This window comes from Hemitrygon akajei, chromosome 20 (assembly GCF_048418815.1).
Source record: "Hemitrygon akajei chromosome 20, sHemAka1.3, whole genome shotgun sequence".
Lineage (NCBI taxonomy): Eukaryota > Metazoa > Chordata > Chondrichthyes > Myliobatiformes > Dasyatidae > Hemitrygon > Hemitrygon akajei.
In genome coordinates, this window is record NC_133143.1 from 64,625,743 (window position 1) to 64,641,356 (window position 15,614).

The window sequence follows — 15,614 nt, forward strand, 5'->3', positions numbered from 1 at the left end:
AAGTCTCTATCAGCTTTGCACAATGTGATGGAAGAAGAATTGCCCATTCCTCCTTGCAAGCTTGCTCAGGCTGTGTCAGGTTAGTTAGGGGAGCAGCAGTGAACAGCAATCTTGAGGTCTTACCAGAGATGTTCGATTGGGTTAAGATCAGGACTCTGACTGGGCCACTACAGGACATCAATTTTCTTCATTTGAAGCCATTCTGTTGTTGCTCTGGCAGCATGCTCTGGGTCATTGTCCTGCTGAAAGACGAACTCCATCCCCAGTTTAAGCTTTATGCCAGAGACTAGCAGGTCTTTATCCAGGATCTCTCTGTATTTAGCAGCAATCAATTTCCCATCAATCCTGACCAGATTTCCTGTCCTTGCTGCTGAAAAGCATCCCCATACTTTACAGTTGGGGTGGTGTTGCCTGGCCAATCCACAGAGTTAGTTTTATGCCACGCGTACCGCTTAACGGTGATGCTGAAAAGTTCCACTTTAGTCTCATCTGACCTCCAGACCTTCTTGCATATCTTTACAGTATCTTTTAAGTGATGGTTGGAAAGCCTTTAAGGGAAGGAGTTACTTTCATTCTTATCCAGTACTTCTTACTTGCCACTCCTCCACAAATACTCTTTTTGTGCAAAACCTTGGAGATTGTGGAGTCATAAATATCATCTCCAGTTGCAGCCACTGACTTCTACAACTCAGTCAGAGTGACTGTTGATATCACAGTAACTTCTCTTACAAGTGCCGTTCTACTCTGGTGACTAAGTTTAGCGGAATGGCCTGACCGAGGCAGTTTGGCTGTAATTTCATATTTTTTCCAGTATGGACTGCACTGAGCTCCGGGCTATGTTCAGTGGCTTTGACGTGGTCTTGTACCCTTCCCCAGATTTGTGTTTTTCTGTTATCATTTCCCTGACTTGTCTCAAATGCCATTTTGTCTTCATTTTGGTTTGGTCTGTTGAAAATCTCCCATACTGTTCAACCTTATAGAGAAAAGGGGTATTTATTCTTCTGAATTCATTGAAAACAGGTGATCCTCCAGTTTTCTACATCAACAAATTGGGTGAGTTGGTAAGGTAAAACTGTATATTGCAGCTGAGGAAAGTTAGCATAGTAATTACAAAGGGAATGAATACTTCTTCAGCCTCACAATTTTGGTTTTTAACTTTTAATAAATTGTTGACAGGTCTTGGACATTTTCTTTTGATTTGACACGATGCACAATGTTTTGTAGATTGGATCAAAAAATCATACTTCAAAATATTTAAAAATTAGAAAATGAGACTGTAAAATGTGAAAATAGTTGTGGGGACAGAATACTTTTCAAGACACTGTACTTAGTACTCCAGTGAAAGCTATGAATAAAGTGGTCTTTTAATATGTGGGTATGTGCATAGGCTATTGGCTTTATAATAGATATTTGCCAATATTAGAAATCAATTCAAAATGTCCAGATTTTTTCTATATAAGTAGGAGATGTGCATATTAACCTAAGAAATGGTGACCATGATTCTTGAAATCAGGTTCTTTCTTTGAGAACAGAATCTAGAATTATTATGAGGCACTAATATTGGCATAAATGCATTATTTGCTGAAGTTTGTAAATGTTAGTATTTGAAACAGAAGCATCTCTCTGCATTGTAAATGCTTTAGTGACAGTGTATAGAGCTGTGTTATATTTGGAACTGCATTGAGGGAGGAGTTTATAAACTGAAGTCCTTCTAACATGCCAATAATCTAAATGTAGCAAGCACACACCCTCAGAGCTACTTACCCATTCTGCATTGCAGCTGTGGGATCATAGGTTAAAGCCATCCCAGTCTAAATAAAATAGACAGTAATTTTTAATTAGTTAACAAACTGAAATTTATCACAAAATAGTCAGTGCTGTCATTTATCTCAAACACTCTGTAATGCAATTTTTGCCCAATTGATGGTACTTAACACAGTATACAGCAACAGTGCATTCAAGTTTATTGTCATTTCAACTGTGTACATGTATACTGCCAAATGAAACAATGTTCCTCTGGCTCAAGGTGTACAGCACACTACATTGAACTCACTCACAACGCATAAAGTAATATGTGTAATAGGTGTGCATGATAGCAATATGGTTAGCACAACCAGCGACCCGTGTTCAATTCCTGCCACTGTCTGAAAGGGGTTTGTACATGCTCCCCATAACGATGTGGGTTTCCTCCAGGTGCTCCACTTTCCTCCCACAGTCCAATAACATACTGGTTGGTAGGATAACTGGTCATTGTAAATTGTCCTGTGATTAGGCTAGGATTAAATCGGGGGATTGCTGGGCAGCGTGGCTCGAAGGGCCAGAAGGGCTTATTCCACACTTTATCTCAATAAAAATAAATAAATACATAAATATTACCACAAATAAATTAACAAATAATAAGGTGTATTTATGACATAGTGAAAATGGAGTGAAACTATCTCCTTTGGTTAAAGAGTCTGATGTCTGAGGGGTAATAACTGTTCCTGAACCTGGTGATGTGAGTCCTGAGGCTCCTGTACTTCCTTCCTGAAGGTAGCAATGAGAAGAAAACATGTCCTGGATGGTGGGGGTTCCTGATGATGGATGCTGCTTTCCTGCAACATTTTATGTAGATGCATTACCCGTGCTGGACTATGCCAGATCCACTAACTTTCTGTAGGATTTTCCAATCAAGGGCGTTGGTGGTTTCATATCAGGCTGTGATGCAGCCAGTCAATATACTCGCCACTGTACATCTTTAGAAGTTTGTTCAAGTTTCAGATGTGTTACTCTGGATTTCCAGCATCTGCAGAAGCTCCAGTGTTTAAGATTTTTCAAAGCCCCTTGACTAGTTGGAGGTCACTACTAGTATTTTAGATTGAATTTTAAACCATTTGTACCTTAAAAGGAAACTACCTGCATGAAAAAAATGACGGGGAGTATAAACAGCAGAAATATGTGATGTTTCTACTCTGGCATTCAAGTAACAATATAACGTCTGCCAGAAAGATTTATGTGGCATACTGTTGGCAAGTGTAATGAAATATTCCCAACACAAAGGCAAGCGGCTCTGGTTCCTGAAGGCAATTAATCTCAACTCTAAGATATCAGCACAAAGACTCTTTAACAGGGTCCTGAGCCCAACAATATTCTGTCAAATAATTGTTATAATTTACAGCATAAAATTTCTCATCATGTCTATGTCAGCTAAAAAATGGCCAATGTTAACCCCTCTTCCCAGCTCTTGCAGGTAACAGCAGCAAATAAGCTTTCATCAATGAGTTTCCCTCAGCTATAAATTCAGAAGTGGCAAGGTTTATTTACTTTTTTATTTTATAGATACAGCTCGGTAACAGGCCCTTTCACCCTCATGAGCCCATGTCACTCAACTGCACCCAAGTGGCTAATTAACCTACTAATCGGTATGTCTTTGGAATGTTGGAGGAAATCAGAGCACCCAGAGGAAACCCACCTAATAAAGAGGCTACTGAGTGTAAATTTTTGGAGCAAATGGAAAAAGATTGCTCAGCATACTGTTTAATGAAAATAGTTCCTTGACTGAGAAATGCATAGTCACTTTTGTGAATGAACATTGCAGTGCCAACACACTTTCTCCTCTCCCTTGTACTATCAGAATTAAATATTTTATTAGAACTATTGTGTTTCTGCAAATCTTGGCAGATTCTTTATTAGTACTGGAACATTCAAATGTCCAAAGCAATGAATTTTAATTTAAATTATGTATTGCTTCCCCAGGAAACAGAGTAGATCAGTATTCCTGTCTTTAATGTAGAGGAGAGTCAGTTTATATACATCCTCTCTGGACCATTATTTACATTTGAGGAATAACTAGCTGGCTATGAAATTTAACTGTAACCTAACAATAGCAAGACTCTTGTCTGTCCAGGGTATTAATTCACACCATATGTACAGGCCCTTCGAATGTCCCAACTATACTCTTGCCTACGGAAATTTTCAGTGAGCAAGATTTAACCAAGTAATCCAAACCAATAACATGCTGGATTAAAATAGTCTTCAAAGATTCAGTGGAGATGTGGAGAAAGCGAACCAGCTGAACAACTTCTTCAATAGGTTCGACAGCACAATCTCACCCTCACTGCAGAACTCCACACCAGGCTTACTTCCCTCACAGGAAAATATCCACTCACAGGAGACCTGGCCCACGCCCAGGTTTACGGCTGCACAGGTGGAAGGTCAACTGAGGAAGATCTGTACCAGCAAGGCGGCTGGACCGGATGGAGTTTCCCCACGATTACTGAGGGCCTGTGCGACTGAACTGGGAGAACCACTACAGCGCATCTTCAACATGAGTCTAGATCAGAGAAGAGTACCCAGACAGTGGAAAACATCTTGTATTGTCCCGGTACCGAAGAAACCACAACCAAAGGAGTTGAATGACTTCAGACCTGTTGCCTTGACGTCGCACGTGATGAAGACCATGGAGCGGCTGATAATACAGAATCTGAGGCCACAAACCAGGCACGCCCGGGATCCGCTTCAGTTTGCGTATAAGGAGAAGGTGGGAGTGGAGGATGCTATCACGTATTTGCTGCACAAATCACTCTCTCACCTAGATGGGGTCAGTTGTGCTGTGAGGATTACATTCCTTGACTTCTCTAGTGCCTTTAACACCATCCAGCCCAAGATCTTAAAGCACAAACTAACGGAGATGGGAGTAGACTCTCACATGGTGGATTGGATAGTGGACTACTTGACAGATAGACCTCAGTATGTGCGGTTGGGAGACTAGGTCTGACACAGTGGTCAGCAGCACAGGAGCGCCACAGGGAACCGTACTCTCTCCGGTCCTGTTCACCCTGTACACATCTGACTTCCAATATAACTCGGAGTCCTGCCATGTGCAGAAGTTCGCTGATGACACGGCCATAGTGGGGTGTGTCAGGAATGGACAGGAGGAGGAGTATAGGAAACTGATACAGGACTTTGTGATATGGTGCAACTCAAACTACCTGCGTCTCAATGTCACCAAGACCAAGGAGATGGTGGTGGACTTTAGGAGATCTAGGCCTCATATGGAGCCAGTGATCATTAATGGAGAATGTGTGGAGCAGGTTAAGACCTACAAGTATATGGGAGTACAGTTGGACGAGAAGCTAGACTGGACTGCCAACACAGATGCCTTGTGCAGGAAGGCACAGAGTCGACTGTACTTCCTTAGAAGGTTGGCGTCATTCAATGTCTGCAGTGAGATGCTGAAGATGTTCTATAGGTCAGTTGTTGAGAGCGCCCTCTTCTTTGTGGTGGCGTGTTGGGGAGGAAGCATTAAGAAGAAGGACGCCTCACGTCTTAATAAGCTGATAAGGAAGGCGGGCTCTGTTGTGGGCAAAGTACTGGAGAGTTTAACATCGGTAGCTGAGCGAAGGGCGCTGAGTAGGCTACGGTCAATTATGGAAAACCCTGAACATCCTCTACATAGCACCATCCAGAGACAGAGAAGCAGTTTCAGCGACAGGTTACTGTCGATGCAATGCTCCTCAGACAGGATGAAGAGGTCAATACTCCCCAATGCCATTAGGCTTTACAATTCAACTGCCAGGACTTAAGAACTTTTTTTAAAGCTATTATTAATGCTTTTTGAGTTAGTGATTTAGATGCATATCATATTATTACTGAGTTAAGTATTGTATGTAATGAGTTTTTGCTACAACAAGTGTATGGGACATTGGAAAAAATGTTGAATTTCCCCATGGGGATGAATAAAGTATCTATCTATCTATCTATCTATTACTATTAAGATCTGTAAAAACAAACAAGGTAGAAATCAACTAACTAAGACTGGAACACCAACAATGATAAAGTCATCTAATTAAGAAAATACATGAAGTATAGTACAATTCTGGGAGTTAAAATCCTGTCACAGTGCAAGGCCTTCACAATGAGGATCTGGCCAGCTTCTAAAAGTAACTTTCTGCTGTGGACTTCAATTAGGCTGAAAGCAGATTTAAAACCTGTGAACTGCTGCTGGTTGTCTTTCTGTAATTTTTACATAAATACATCAAAGTTTAATTGTTTAACATTATAAAGTACAGTGACCTATAAAACAAATTCCACTTTTCCTACTTCACTGATTCATTTATTTAAATTGAATACCAAGGGTCCAGTAAATCCAGTAAATTAGGTGAACTGACAATTAATTAACTGATGTCCACTGGCTACTTTAATAGATAATTGCTATAGTGGACACCGAGTGTATGTTCATGGCCTTCTGCTGTTGTAGCCCATCTCCACTTCAAGGTTTGATGTGTTGATTCTCTTCTGCACACCACTGTTGTAATGTGCAGTTATTTGAGTTACTGTCACCTTCCTGTCAGCGTGAACCCATCTAGCCATTCTCCTCTGATCTCTCTCATTAACAAGGCGTTTTTTACCTGCAGAAATGCTGCTCAGTGGATTTTTTTTTGTTTCTCGCACCAATCTCTGTAAACTCCACAGACTGTTGTGCGTGAAAATCCCAGGGATCAGCAGTTTCGGAGATACTCAAACCACCCTGTCTGGCACCATCAATCATTCCACAGTGAAAGTCACTTAGATCACATTTTTTCCCCTTTCTGATGTTTGCTCTGAATAACAATTGACCTCTTGACCATGTCTGCATGCTTTCATGTATTCAGCTGCTTGCATATGATTGGCTGCTCAGATAATTGCTTTAACGAACAGGTGTACAGCTGTACCTAATAAAGAAGCCACTGTGTGTAAGTTTCCTGAAGCAGGATCTCAGAAAAATCTCTCTACCCTGTATAACAATGTATAGCCTCAAACGGCATTGCACTAAAACATTCCACGTTGACTTTAAATGTATTTTCCTGGATCATGTCCAAAGTAATATTCCCTTAGGACTCTATCCATTTTACCTAGATGACAGCTCTTCGTCGCCTATCAGATACGGCATAACTCAAAGTCAAAGAAAATTTATTATCAAAGTATTTGTATGTCACCATATACTATGTTAAGATTCATTTTCTTGCAAGTGTTTACAGAAAAATAAATATGATAATATTTATGAAAATCTATACATAAACAAAGACTGACAAATAGCCAAGGTGTATATAAAAGACCACTTGGCAATTAAAGAAATAAATAATACTGAGAACATGAGTTGTAAATATTCTTTGAAAGTGAGTCTGTAGGTTGTGGGGGTTTCATGGCGCTGCACCTATGCTTGCGCGAGTTTAGAATGAGGGCGAAATTGAATATTGAAAGGCCTGGATTAAGTAGACATAGAGATTGAGTCTAGTGGTTGAGTCTAGGACCAGAGGGCACAGCCTTACAATAGAAAGACATCGCTTTTGAGATGAGAAGGAGTTTCTTTAGTCAGAGGGTGGTGAATCTGTGGAATTCATTGCCACAGATGGCTGTGGAGGTCTAGACTCTGGGTATATTTAAAACAGAGTTTGATAGATTATTCATAATTAGTAAGGGTGTCACAGGTTATGGGAGATGGCAGGGGAATGGACTGAGAGGGAAAATAAATCAGCCATTATGGAATGGTGGAGCAGACTCGATGGCTGAATTGTCTAATTGTGAAATTAACAATGGCAGTTAATGAACTTGATGTTTGTAGGGTAATAATGCTTCCTGAACATGGTGGTGTGGTACCTAAGGCTCCTATGCCTCCTGTTCAGTCGTGGGAGTGAGAAGACAACATGGCCTGGTTCACTGGGGTCCTTGATTAGGGATATTGTTTCCTTGTGGAGGCATTCTTTGGAAGTGTGCTCAACGGTAGAGATGGCTTTCCCTTGATGGACTGGGTTGTATCTACCACTTTCTGTGGACTTTTCCATTCCTGGGCTTTGGTGCATTGTAATTATCAAATAGGACACAAGGAAGAAATAACAGGACATGATCTGACATCTAACTAACAATTAGGCAACTAATATCCACACAGTGTTGCTGGGTTTTCCAAAGTGGTTTCTTTAAATATAAGGAATCAAGCAAATGAAAAGAAGGTAGAAAAAATAAAGGTGTAAACTATTTTCTAAATGGAGAAAATTCAGAAATCTGAGGTGCAAATGGAAGCAGGATTCCCTAAAGGTTAATTTGCAGGTTGAGTCTGTAGTAAGGAAGGCAAATGCAATGTTAGCATTCATTTCAAGAGGACTAGAATATAAAAGCAAGGATTTAACGTTGAGGCTTTTTAAGGCTTTGGTCAGACCACACTTGGAGTTTGTGAGAAAGGATGTGCTGGCACTTGAGTGCCTAATGAAGGATCACGAGAATGATCCTGGGAATGAAAAGGTTAACATGAGGAGCATTTGAAGCCTCTGGGCCTGTACTTGCTGGAGTTTAGGAGAGTGAAGGGGGATCTCATTGAAACCTTTTGAATATTGAAAGGTCTAGATGGAATGGATGTAAAGAGGATATTTCCTATAGTGGCGGAGTCTAGGAACAGAGGGCACAGCCTCAGAATAGAAGGAAAATAAACTGGACCAATCAGAAAAATAATCTGGCTATAGAAGCCAATCAGATGTCGGGTGTCCTATAGCAAATGACTTTACCTCCTAACATGGGGGCAGCATGGTACCATAATGGCTAGTACAACATCTTACAGTACAGGCGACCCGGGTTCAATCCCTGCCGCTGCCTGTAAGGAGTTTGTACGTTCTCCCTTTGAAGGTGTGGGTTTTTTCTAGGTGCTCAGGCTTCCAACAACAGTCCAAAGACCTACCGGATGGTAGGTTAATTGGTCATTGAAAATTGTCCCATGACTAGACTTCGATTAAATCGGGTGGGGGGGGGGGGGGGGGAGGGTGGTGTTGTTGGGCAGCGCAGCTTAAAGGGCCAGAAAGGCCTATTCCTTGCTGTATCTCAATAAATAAATCATAGTAGTTAGTGCAAAAGCAATTGGAAGATCTGGGTTCAATTCCCACTGTTGTTTGTGAAGAACTTGTGCATTAAGCCCGTGACTGCATGTGATTTCTTTCAGGTGCTTCGGCATTCCCACATTCCAAAGATGCACAGGTTAAAGTCAGTAAGTTCTGGGCATGCTACGTTGAACCTGTATGCTAGCATGGTTACAAGATACAGTCTTCTCGAAGGGAATTAGGAGCAGGTAGTATTTGCTGGCTATGCCAGTGATGCTCAGATCCAAAGAAAAACAGAAAAAAAAACGGAATGGTCATGGCACTACATCAGAAGCCAAAGAGTTTAATGACGATAACTTCCATTTATATGGTGCCTTTAATGTGAAAGCACTGCATGGCATTTCATAGTGACTTAATTTGAAAAAGAAAAGCTTTCCTCATGAGGTGGGATGTTTAGGGGCAGCTGAGAAAAACAAGGCTTGAAAATCGCAATATGTATGGTTCAGAGAATAAATGTGTAGTGTCAAATTCAAAGATTCGAAGTATATTTATTATCAACATCTGTATGCTGTATCATCATCATCATCATCATCATCATCATCATCATCATCATCATCATCATAATGATCAGGTGCCGTGCCCAGTTTGAGCTTTGACTGCCATGACCCACACACTCCTGTTTCGGGTCAAGTGGATCAATTCATTGGTCTTCATTTCCAGTTCTCTGGCTGCTGTCTCCATCATTATTTGTCTTTGCCTTCCTCTTGCTTTCTTCCCTTCGATCTTCCCCATAATTACCGTGCATTCTAACTCCTCTTTCCTAATCACACGTCCAATGAAGTTACGTTGCCTTTTCATGATCTCATACATTATTTCCCTTTTTCTGCTTGCTCTGTTCATGACATCCTCGTTAGATATTCGTTTCGTCCATGATATTCCTTGCATCCTCCTCAAAAACCACATCTCTGCTGCTTCAATTCGTTACCTCATGTTACTAGATATTGTGCAACATTCTGAGCTGTATAACATAACTGGATAAACGTAACATTTCAGTACTCTGAGGCCTTGGAGTTGATAGAATTGAAAAACTTACTGATTTAATCAATGACATTTCTGAGACTGGAATAATACCAGAAGAGATGAAAAAATCATTATTTATCACTCTTCCTAAGAAACCTGGAGCAATAGAATGTGTATGCTGTATACAACCCTGAGATTCGTCTCCTCACAGACAGCTACAAAACAAAGAAAACTATGGAACTTGTTCAAAGATAAACATCAAATCCACCCAACGGTGAAAAAAACAAATCTCGCAAATGGCAAAAAAGAGCGAAAATAAAATATAATAATAAGAAATATAAGAATATAAAACATAAAATTGCAAGAGTTCAGGGATATTCAGCTCAGCTCAACCAGGAATGAAAGCTGGAGAATATGGAAGGAATTCACACTGAGAATTTGAGTTAGGTGTAATTGCAGGGCTAGAAGAGATGAATGGTAGACAAGATAGGGTACATTTACAGAATGCATGACTCAATTTCATATTCCTCTTTGAAACAAGCATGGCAAGCATTAAAGCATCCAACAGTAATAATCATTATTGGTTAGCCTTGCCAAATGGAACCCCAATCTTTTAAACTATTTCCATGAAACTTCAGACAATTGGGCCAAATAAACTGGTCCTGATGGATTCCAATTAACCAGAACCAACTGTATAAGGAATTTGCTGTGGTGTGTTGGTCAGGGCGCAAAATGCAACCAAAAACAACAACATTCAACAATTATAAGGAATAAAGAATTATGAAAAAAACAAAGCTAGAAGTTAAAGTGCAGATATGGAATAAGATGTGCATAAATACATAAATACCAGTATGTATTTACAATGTAAACAGCATTATCAACAGTTGTTTAAAGTGTTTACAGTGGAGTGCAGTGACAGGGGTAATAGATAGAGGAGAGTGGGGGATGGAGCTACCTCGAATGATTGATCAGACTAACTGCCCATGGGAAGAACTTTTTAAGATGGCATGAGGTTTTTGTTTTAATAGCCTTAGAGTGCCTACCAGAAGGGAGCTTTTGGAAAAAGCAGTTTGCAGGATGGGTATTGTCCACAATGATTTTGCCTGTCCACTCCTTTGTCCTGGCCACATACAAATCCTGCAGTGACTGTAGCAAATAACCTTTTTCTACTGAGCTGACAGTTCACTGTAGACTTTGTATATTGTGAGAGGATGCTGCATCAAGCCAGAGAGGAATGGCTGATGTGAGGATGCTCCCTATGCTGGCTGAGTGGAATTGCACCAGTGTGTTCCGGGGAAGATGGAATTTTACCAGTTGCCATAAGAAATACATCTTCTGCTAAGCCTTTTTGTTAACAAAGGAGATACAGTTCTCCCACATGATGTGCTAAAGGGGTTTTAGTTTAACCTTTAGTTTTAATATTTTACTTTGCATTTTAAATTGGGACTGAGGAATGAAGACCAACGACAGCAAAGGTGAAGGATGTTGTGATGGCACGAAGACACAGTACAATAACTCAGTGATTACCAGCCAGAGTTCCATCCAGACACAGAAATTCAAATTACTATTCAGCCGCCTGGGTATTTAAATTTAAATAATGACATAAATTTTCAACTTTAAAAAGCTAGCAACAGAAACCACAAACTGACTGGGGTGTCATAAAAGGGAAAAAGGTTCTGCCATTCTAATCCAATGTGGCCTATAGATGACTCCAGACACAGTAATGTGGCCATTTCTTAAACGTTTCATGAAGTCAGGGCCAATTAGACATGAACAATACTGGCAACACTGCAGCATTCACATCCTATGAACACATAAACAAAACAGACTGGCGAGACAGCTTAACTAATGAATTTCACAAATCACGCTTTCATTAAATGAGGAGCTGAAATTGATAGCATTTTGTAAAATGCCAAAACAATTAAATAATTCTGTACAATTTCTTTATGGTTAAAGAATTCTGGAACCCATTGGGTGTTATCACTGCAGAAGTAACTTCAACATAAACACAAGAGATTCTGCAGATGCTGGAAATCCAGAGCAACACACACAACATGCTGGAGGAACTCAGCAGGCCAGGGACTAAGCAGCTGATGTTTCGATAGAGTGCATGCAGAGAGGGTGTTACCGTGAGTAGGATTTGAGGGAACAACCTCAGAATAAATGAATGTCCACTTAGAATGGAGATAAGGAGGAATTTCTTCAGCCAGAGGGTGGTTAATCTGTGGAATTCATTGCCACTGACGCTTGTGAAGACTGAGCCAACAGGTGTATTTGAGTCATGGACTGCTAGGTTAATGACTGGTAAGCAGGATAGGGACTATGGGGACAAGACAGAAGAATGTGGTTGAGCTGACTGTAAGGAGTTTGTAGATCCACTCCGTAACCATGGGGGTTTCCTCCGGGTGCTCCGGTTTCCTCCCACATTCCAAAGACATACGGGTTAGTAGGTTAATAGGTCACATGGTTGTAACTGGGCAGTGCAGGCTTGTTGGGCCAGAAGGCCCTGTTACTGTGCTGATCTCTAAATAATTAATGAAATAAGCATAAATGTCTTATAGTCTTATAAATAAATAAACAAAAATCAGCCGTGATTGAATGGTTTAGCAGACCCAATGGGCTGAATAGCCAAATTCGGCTCCTGTATCTTGTGATCAAAACTGTAATGAAACCAGAAAAAAATATAATCCCAAAACTTACTCTAATTTGTTACATCAAGAATTGGCTTCAAATTAGGAAAAGGAAATGTTTCATGCAATTGTTTTTCATACAAAGATTGAGAGCATGGAATATTTCTCATCAGAGTAATGGAGGCATATGGCAGCAGCTGTAGTGTAGAAGGAAGATTATATTCTATTCGGACACCAGAATTAAAACAGCAAATGACTACTCTCATCTGTAATGGCTTTCTCATCTTCTACACAAGGATCTTGGCAGTTGTCAATGCTCCCAACTGTAGTTATAATAGTTTATTGAGACAATGCATCATTTAGTCCTTCTGGAATTATGGTGGATTAAGAAAGCAACGACAAAACATTTAGCAGAAACTATTGTGCCAACGGCTAATCAGTGACAAACTGTGGGTTTTGCAAATACCCATGAGTACTGCAAAAATGTTCCTCGCTGGTTGAGCAAGATGTTTCCCTATCTGCAAAGTCATTAGGATGTCCAACACACTTACAGTCCTCTTACGAGCTTAAAATTACATCCACATCTCACATTAAAATGAGTACTCAACTAGATTGCGTCCTAGTTGAATATGTATATGTATACTGTATTCCTCTTATATCTAATAAAGTGGCCACTGTGTGTATGCTCATGATCTTCTGCTGTTGTAGCCCATCCACTTCAAGTTTCAGCATGTTGTGCATTCAGAGATGCTTTCTGCACACCACTGTTATAATGTGTGGTTATTTGAGTTAGTGACACCTTCCTGTCAGCTCGAACCAGTCTGACCAGTCCCCTCTGACCTCTCGCATTAACAAGGTGTTTTCGCCCACAGAACTGCTGCTCACTGGATTTTTTTTTGTTTCTTGTTCCATTCTCTGTAAACTCCAGAGACTGTTGTGTGTGAAAATCCCAGGAGATCAGCAGTTTCTGAGATACTCAAACCACCCTGTCTGGCACAAGCATTTCCATAGACAAAGTCAACACATTTCTTCCCCGTTCTAACGTTTGATCTGAACAACAGCTGAACCTCTTGACCGTGTCTGCATGCTTTCAGGCAATGAGTTGCTTCCACATGATTGGCTGATTAGATATTACTTGCATTAATGAGCAGGTGTACAGGAGTACTTAATAAAGTGACCTCTGTGTGTGCATGTGATGTGTGTATCATATATATCTTTTATGCATAATTTATCTTCTGCACTTTGGTTGTTTGTCAGACTTTATTTATCTATAGTTTTTCATAAATTCTATACTATTACTTTATTTTCCTGAGAATGTCAGTAAGAAAATGAATTTTGAGGTAGCACGGTGATATATACAAACTTTGATAATAAATTTACTTTGACTATGAAGGCAAGTCAAATGTAGCCTGTACATTTTCGTATGTGTAAATACAGATTACTTTTAACATGCACTCTCTTTGGATTTTGTGCAAAGAGGAAATTTGTCAAAGTGTTACAGGAGAATGAGGTGACAGATAAATCAGATGGTCTGTACCTGATATTATGCCAGGAAGCATATCTACGGAGCCAGACACTCCATTTGGCAATGACCGTGGAAATGCCTGTACATAATTTGGTAAGCAGTAAGATCTTTGTAGAGCTGTGTCATCTGCCACGAAAACACTGCTGCAAGCATTCATCAAAGGGACAGCACCACTAACAGCTCACGATGCAGCCTCCTCTACATTTGTGTGACCCGATGTAAATTGGGGGACTACTTTGTCGAGCACTTCAGCTCCATCTGCAAAGAGCAGAATTTCCTGGTCGCCAACCATTTCAATATGGCGGTCCATGGCCTCCTCTTCTGCCACAATAAAGCCACTCTCAGGTTGGAGTAGCAACACCTCTTATTCCATTTGGGTAGCCTCCAACCTGATGACACAAATGATTTCTGATTTCTGACACAACCTGATTTCTCCAACTTATGGGAATTCTTTCACCTGCTCCTTCCCTCTACATTTTCCCACTCTGGCCTCTTACCACTTCTGCTCACCTGCCTATCTCCTCACATCAGTTTCCCTTCTTCTTCCCTTTCTCCCATGGTTCCATTTCCTCTCCTATCAGATTCCTTCTTCTACAGCACTTTACCTTTTCCACCAATCACCTCCCAACTTCATTCCCCCCCCCCCCCTTGTCCACCCACCTGGCTTCTCCTATCACAGTCTAGCTTGTTCGCCTTCCCCTCACTCCACCTTTTTATTCTTCACCCCCCCCCCCCGCATCCTTTCCTGCCCTGAAGGAGGGTCTTGGCCTGAAATGTTGACTGTTTATTCATTTCCAAAGACGCTGAGTACTTCCAGCATTTTGTGTGTGTTGCTCTGGCTTTGCAGCATCTGCAGAATCTTGTGTGTTTACTATTAAGAGTCTGTCAGCATCACTTCCTTCCTCCGCTCTTCTCCGGGCAGTACTTGCAATGCAATATCGGGGCATGAGTTTCAAAGACAGAAGCAGAAGTCGGGTAAAATTATGGGGTTAACACAAATGAGACATTTCACTGTATGTTTCGATGTACACATGATAAGTAAATTTGACACACAAGATGCAGATGCTACAAACCCAGAATACCACACACAAAATGCAGCAAGTCTGACAGCATCTATGGAACTGAATGAATAGGTGATGTTTCAGGCCTGAAGCAGCAAAGTGAAGCTGCTCCTAAAGCTTGAGTGTGTCCTCAGGCCCCTGTATCTCTTTGCTTATGGTAGTATTGAGAAGAGGGCACATCCTGGATGGTGACAGTTCCGAATGAAGGAGTAGGCACAAATATGTAAAATGTGAAAGGAGAAGAACGGGACTTATTACTGATGAAAGTTCTCGACCCGAAATGCTGACTGCTTGCTTATTCCTCTCCACAGATGCTGCATAATCCAATAAGTTCCTCCAGCATTTTGTGCGCATTGCTGAAAATTTCCAGCATCTACAGAATCTCTTGTATCCTTAATATAAAAATTGAATTTTATAATAAAAAATGATCAGCTAACAATTTAAGTTCCCTTCGTCAGCTTCCTGATCCCCATCAACACTAACATTAACCCAACTCCCCTGACTTTAATTTAACCTTAATTCTGTGTATTTCTGTCTTAACAGCTGAAAATTTAGT

At 40.7% G+C, this 15,614-nt stretch overlaps 1 protein-coding gene across 4 annotated transcripts in view; it reads right to left on the bottom strand.

The window, feature by feature from the left end:
• Nucleotides 1–15,614, bottom strand: part of LOC140713876 (RNA-binding motif, single-stranded-interacting protein 3) — a 632,800-nt gene that overhangs the window by 85,611 nt on the left and 531,575 nt on the right. For all 4 annotated transcript variants that reach the window (XM_073024496.1, XM_073024497.1, XM_073024495.1 and 1 more), the window contains one exon: nucleotides 1,765–1,811. In XM_073024496.1, coding sequence (XP_072880597.1) covers nucleotides 1,765–1,811 — 47 coding nt within the window. The remainder of the gene's footprint in view (nucleotides 1–1,764; nucleotides 1,812–15,614) is intronic.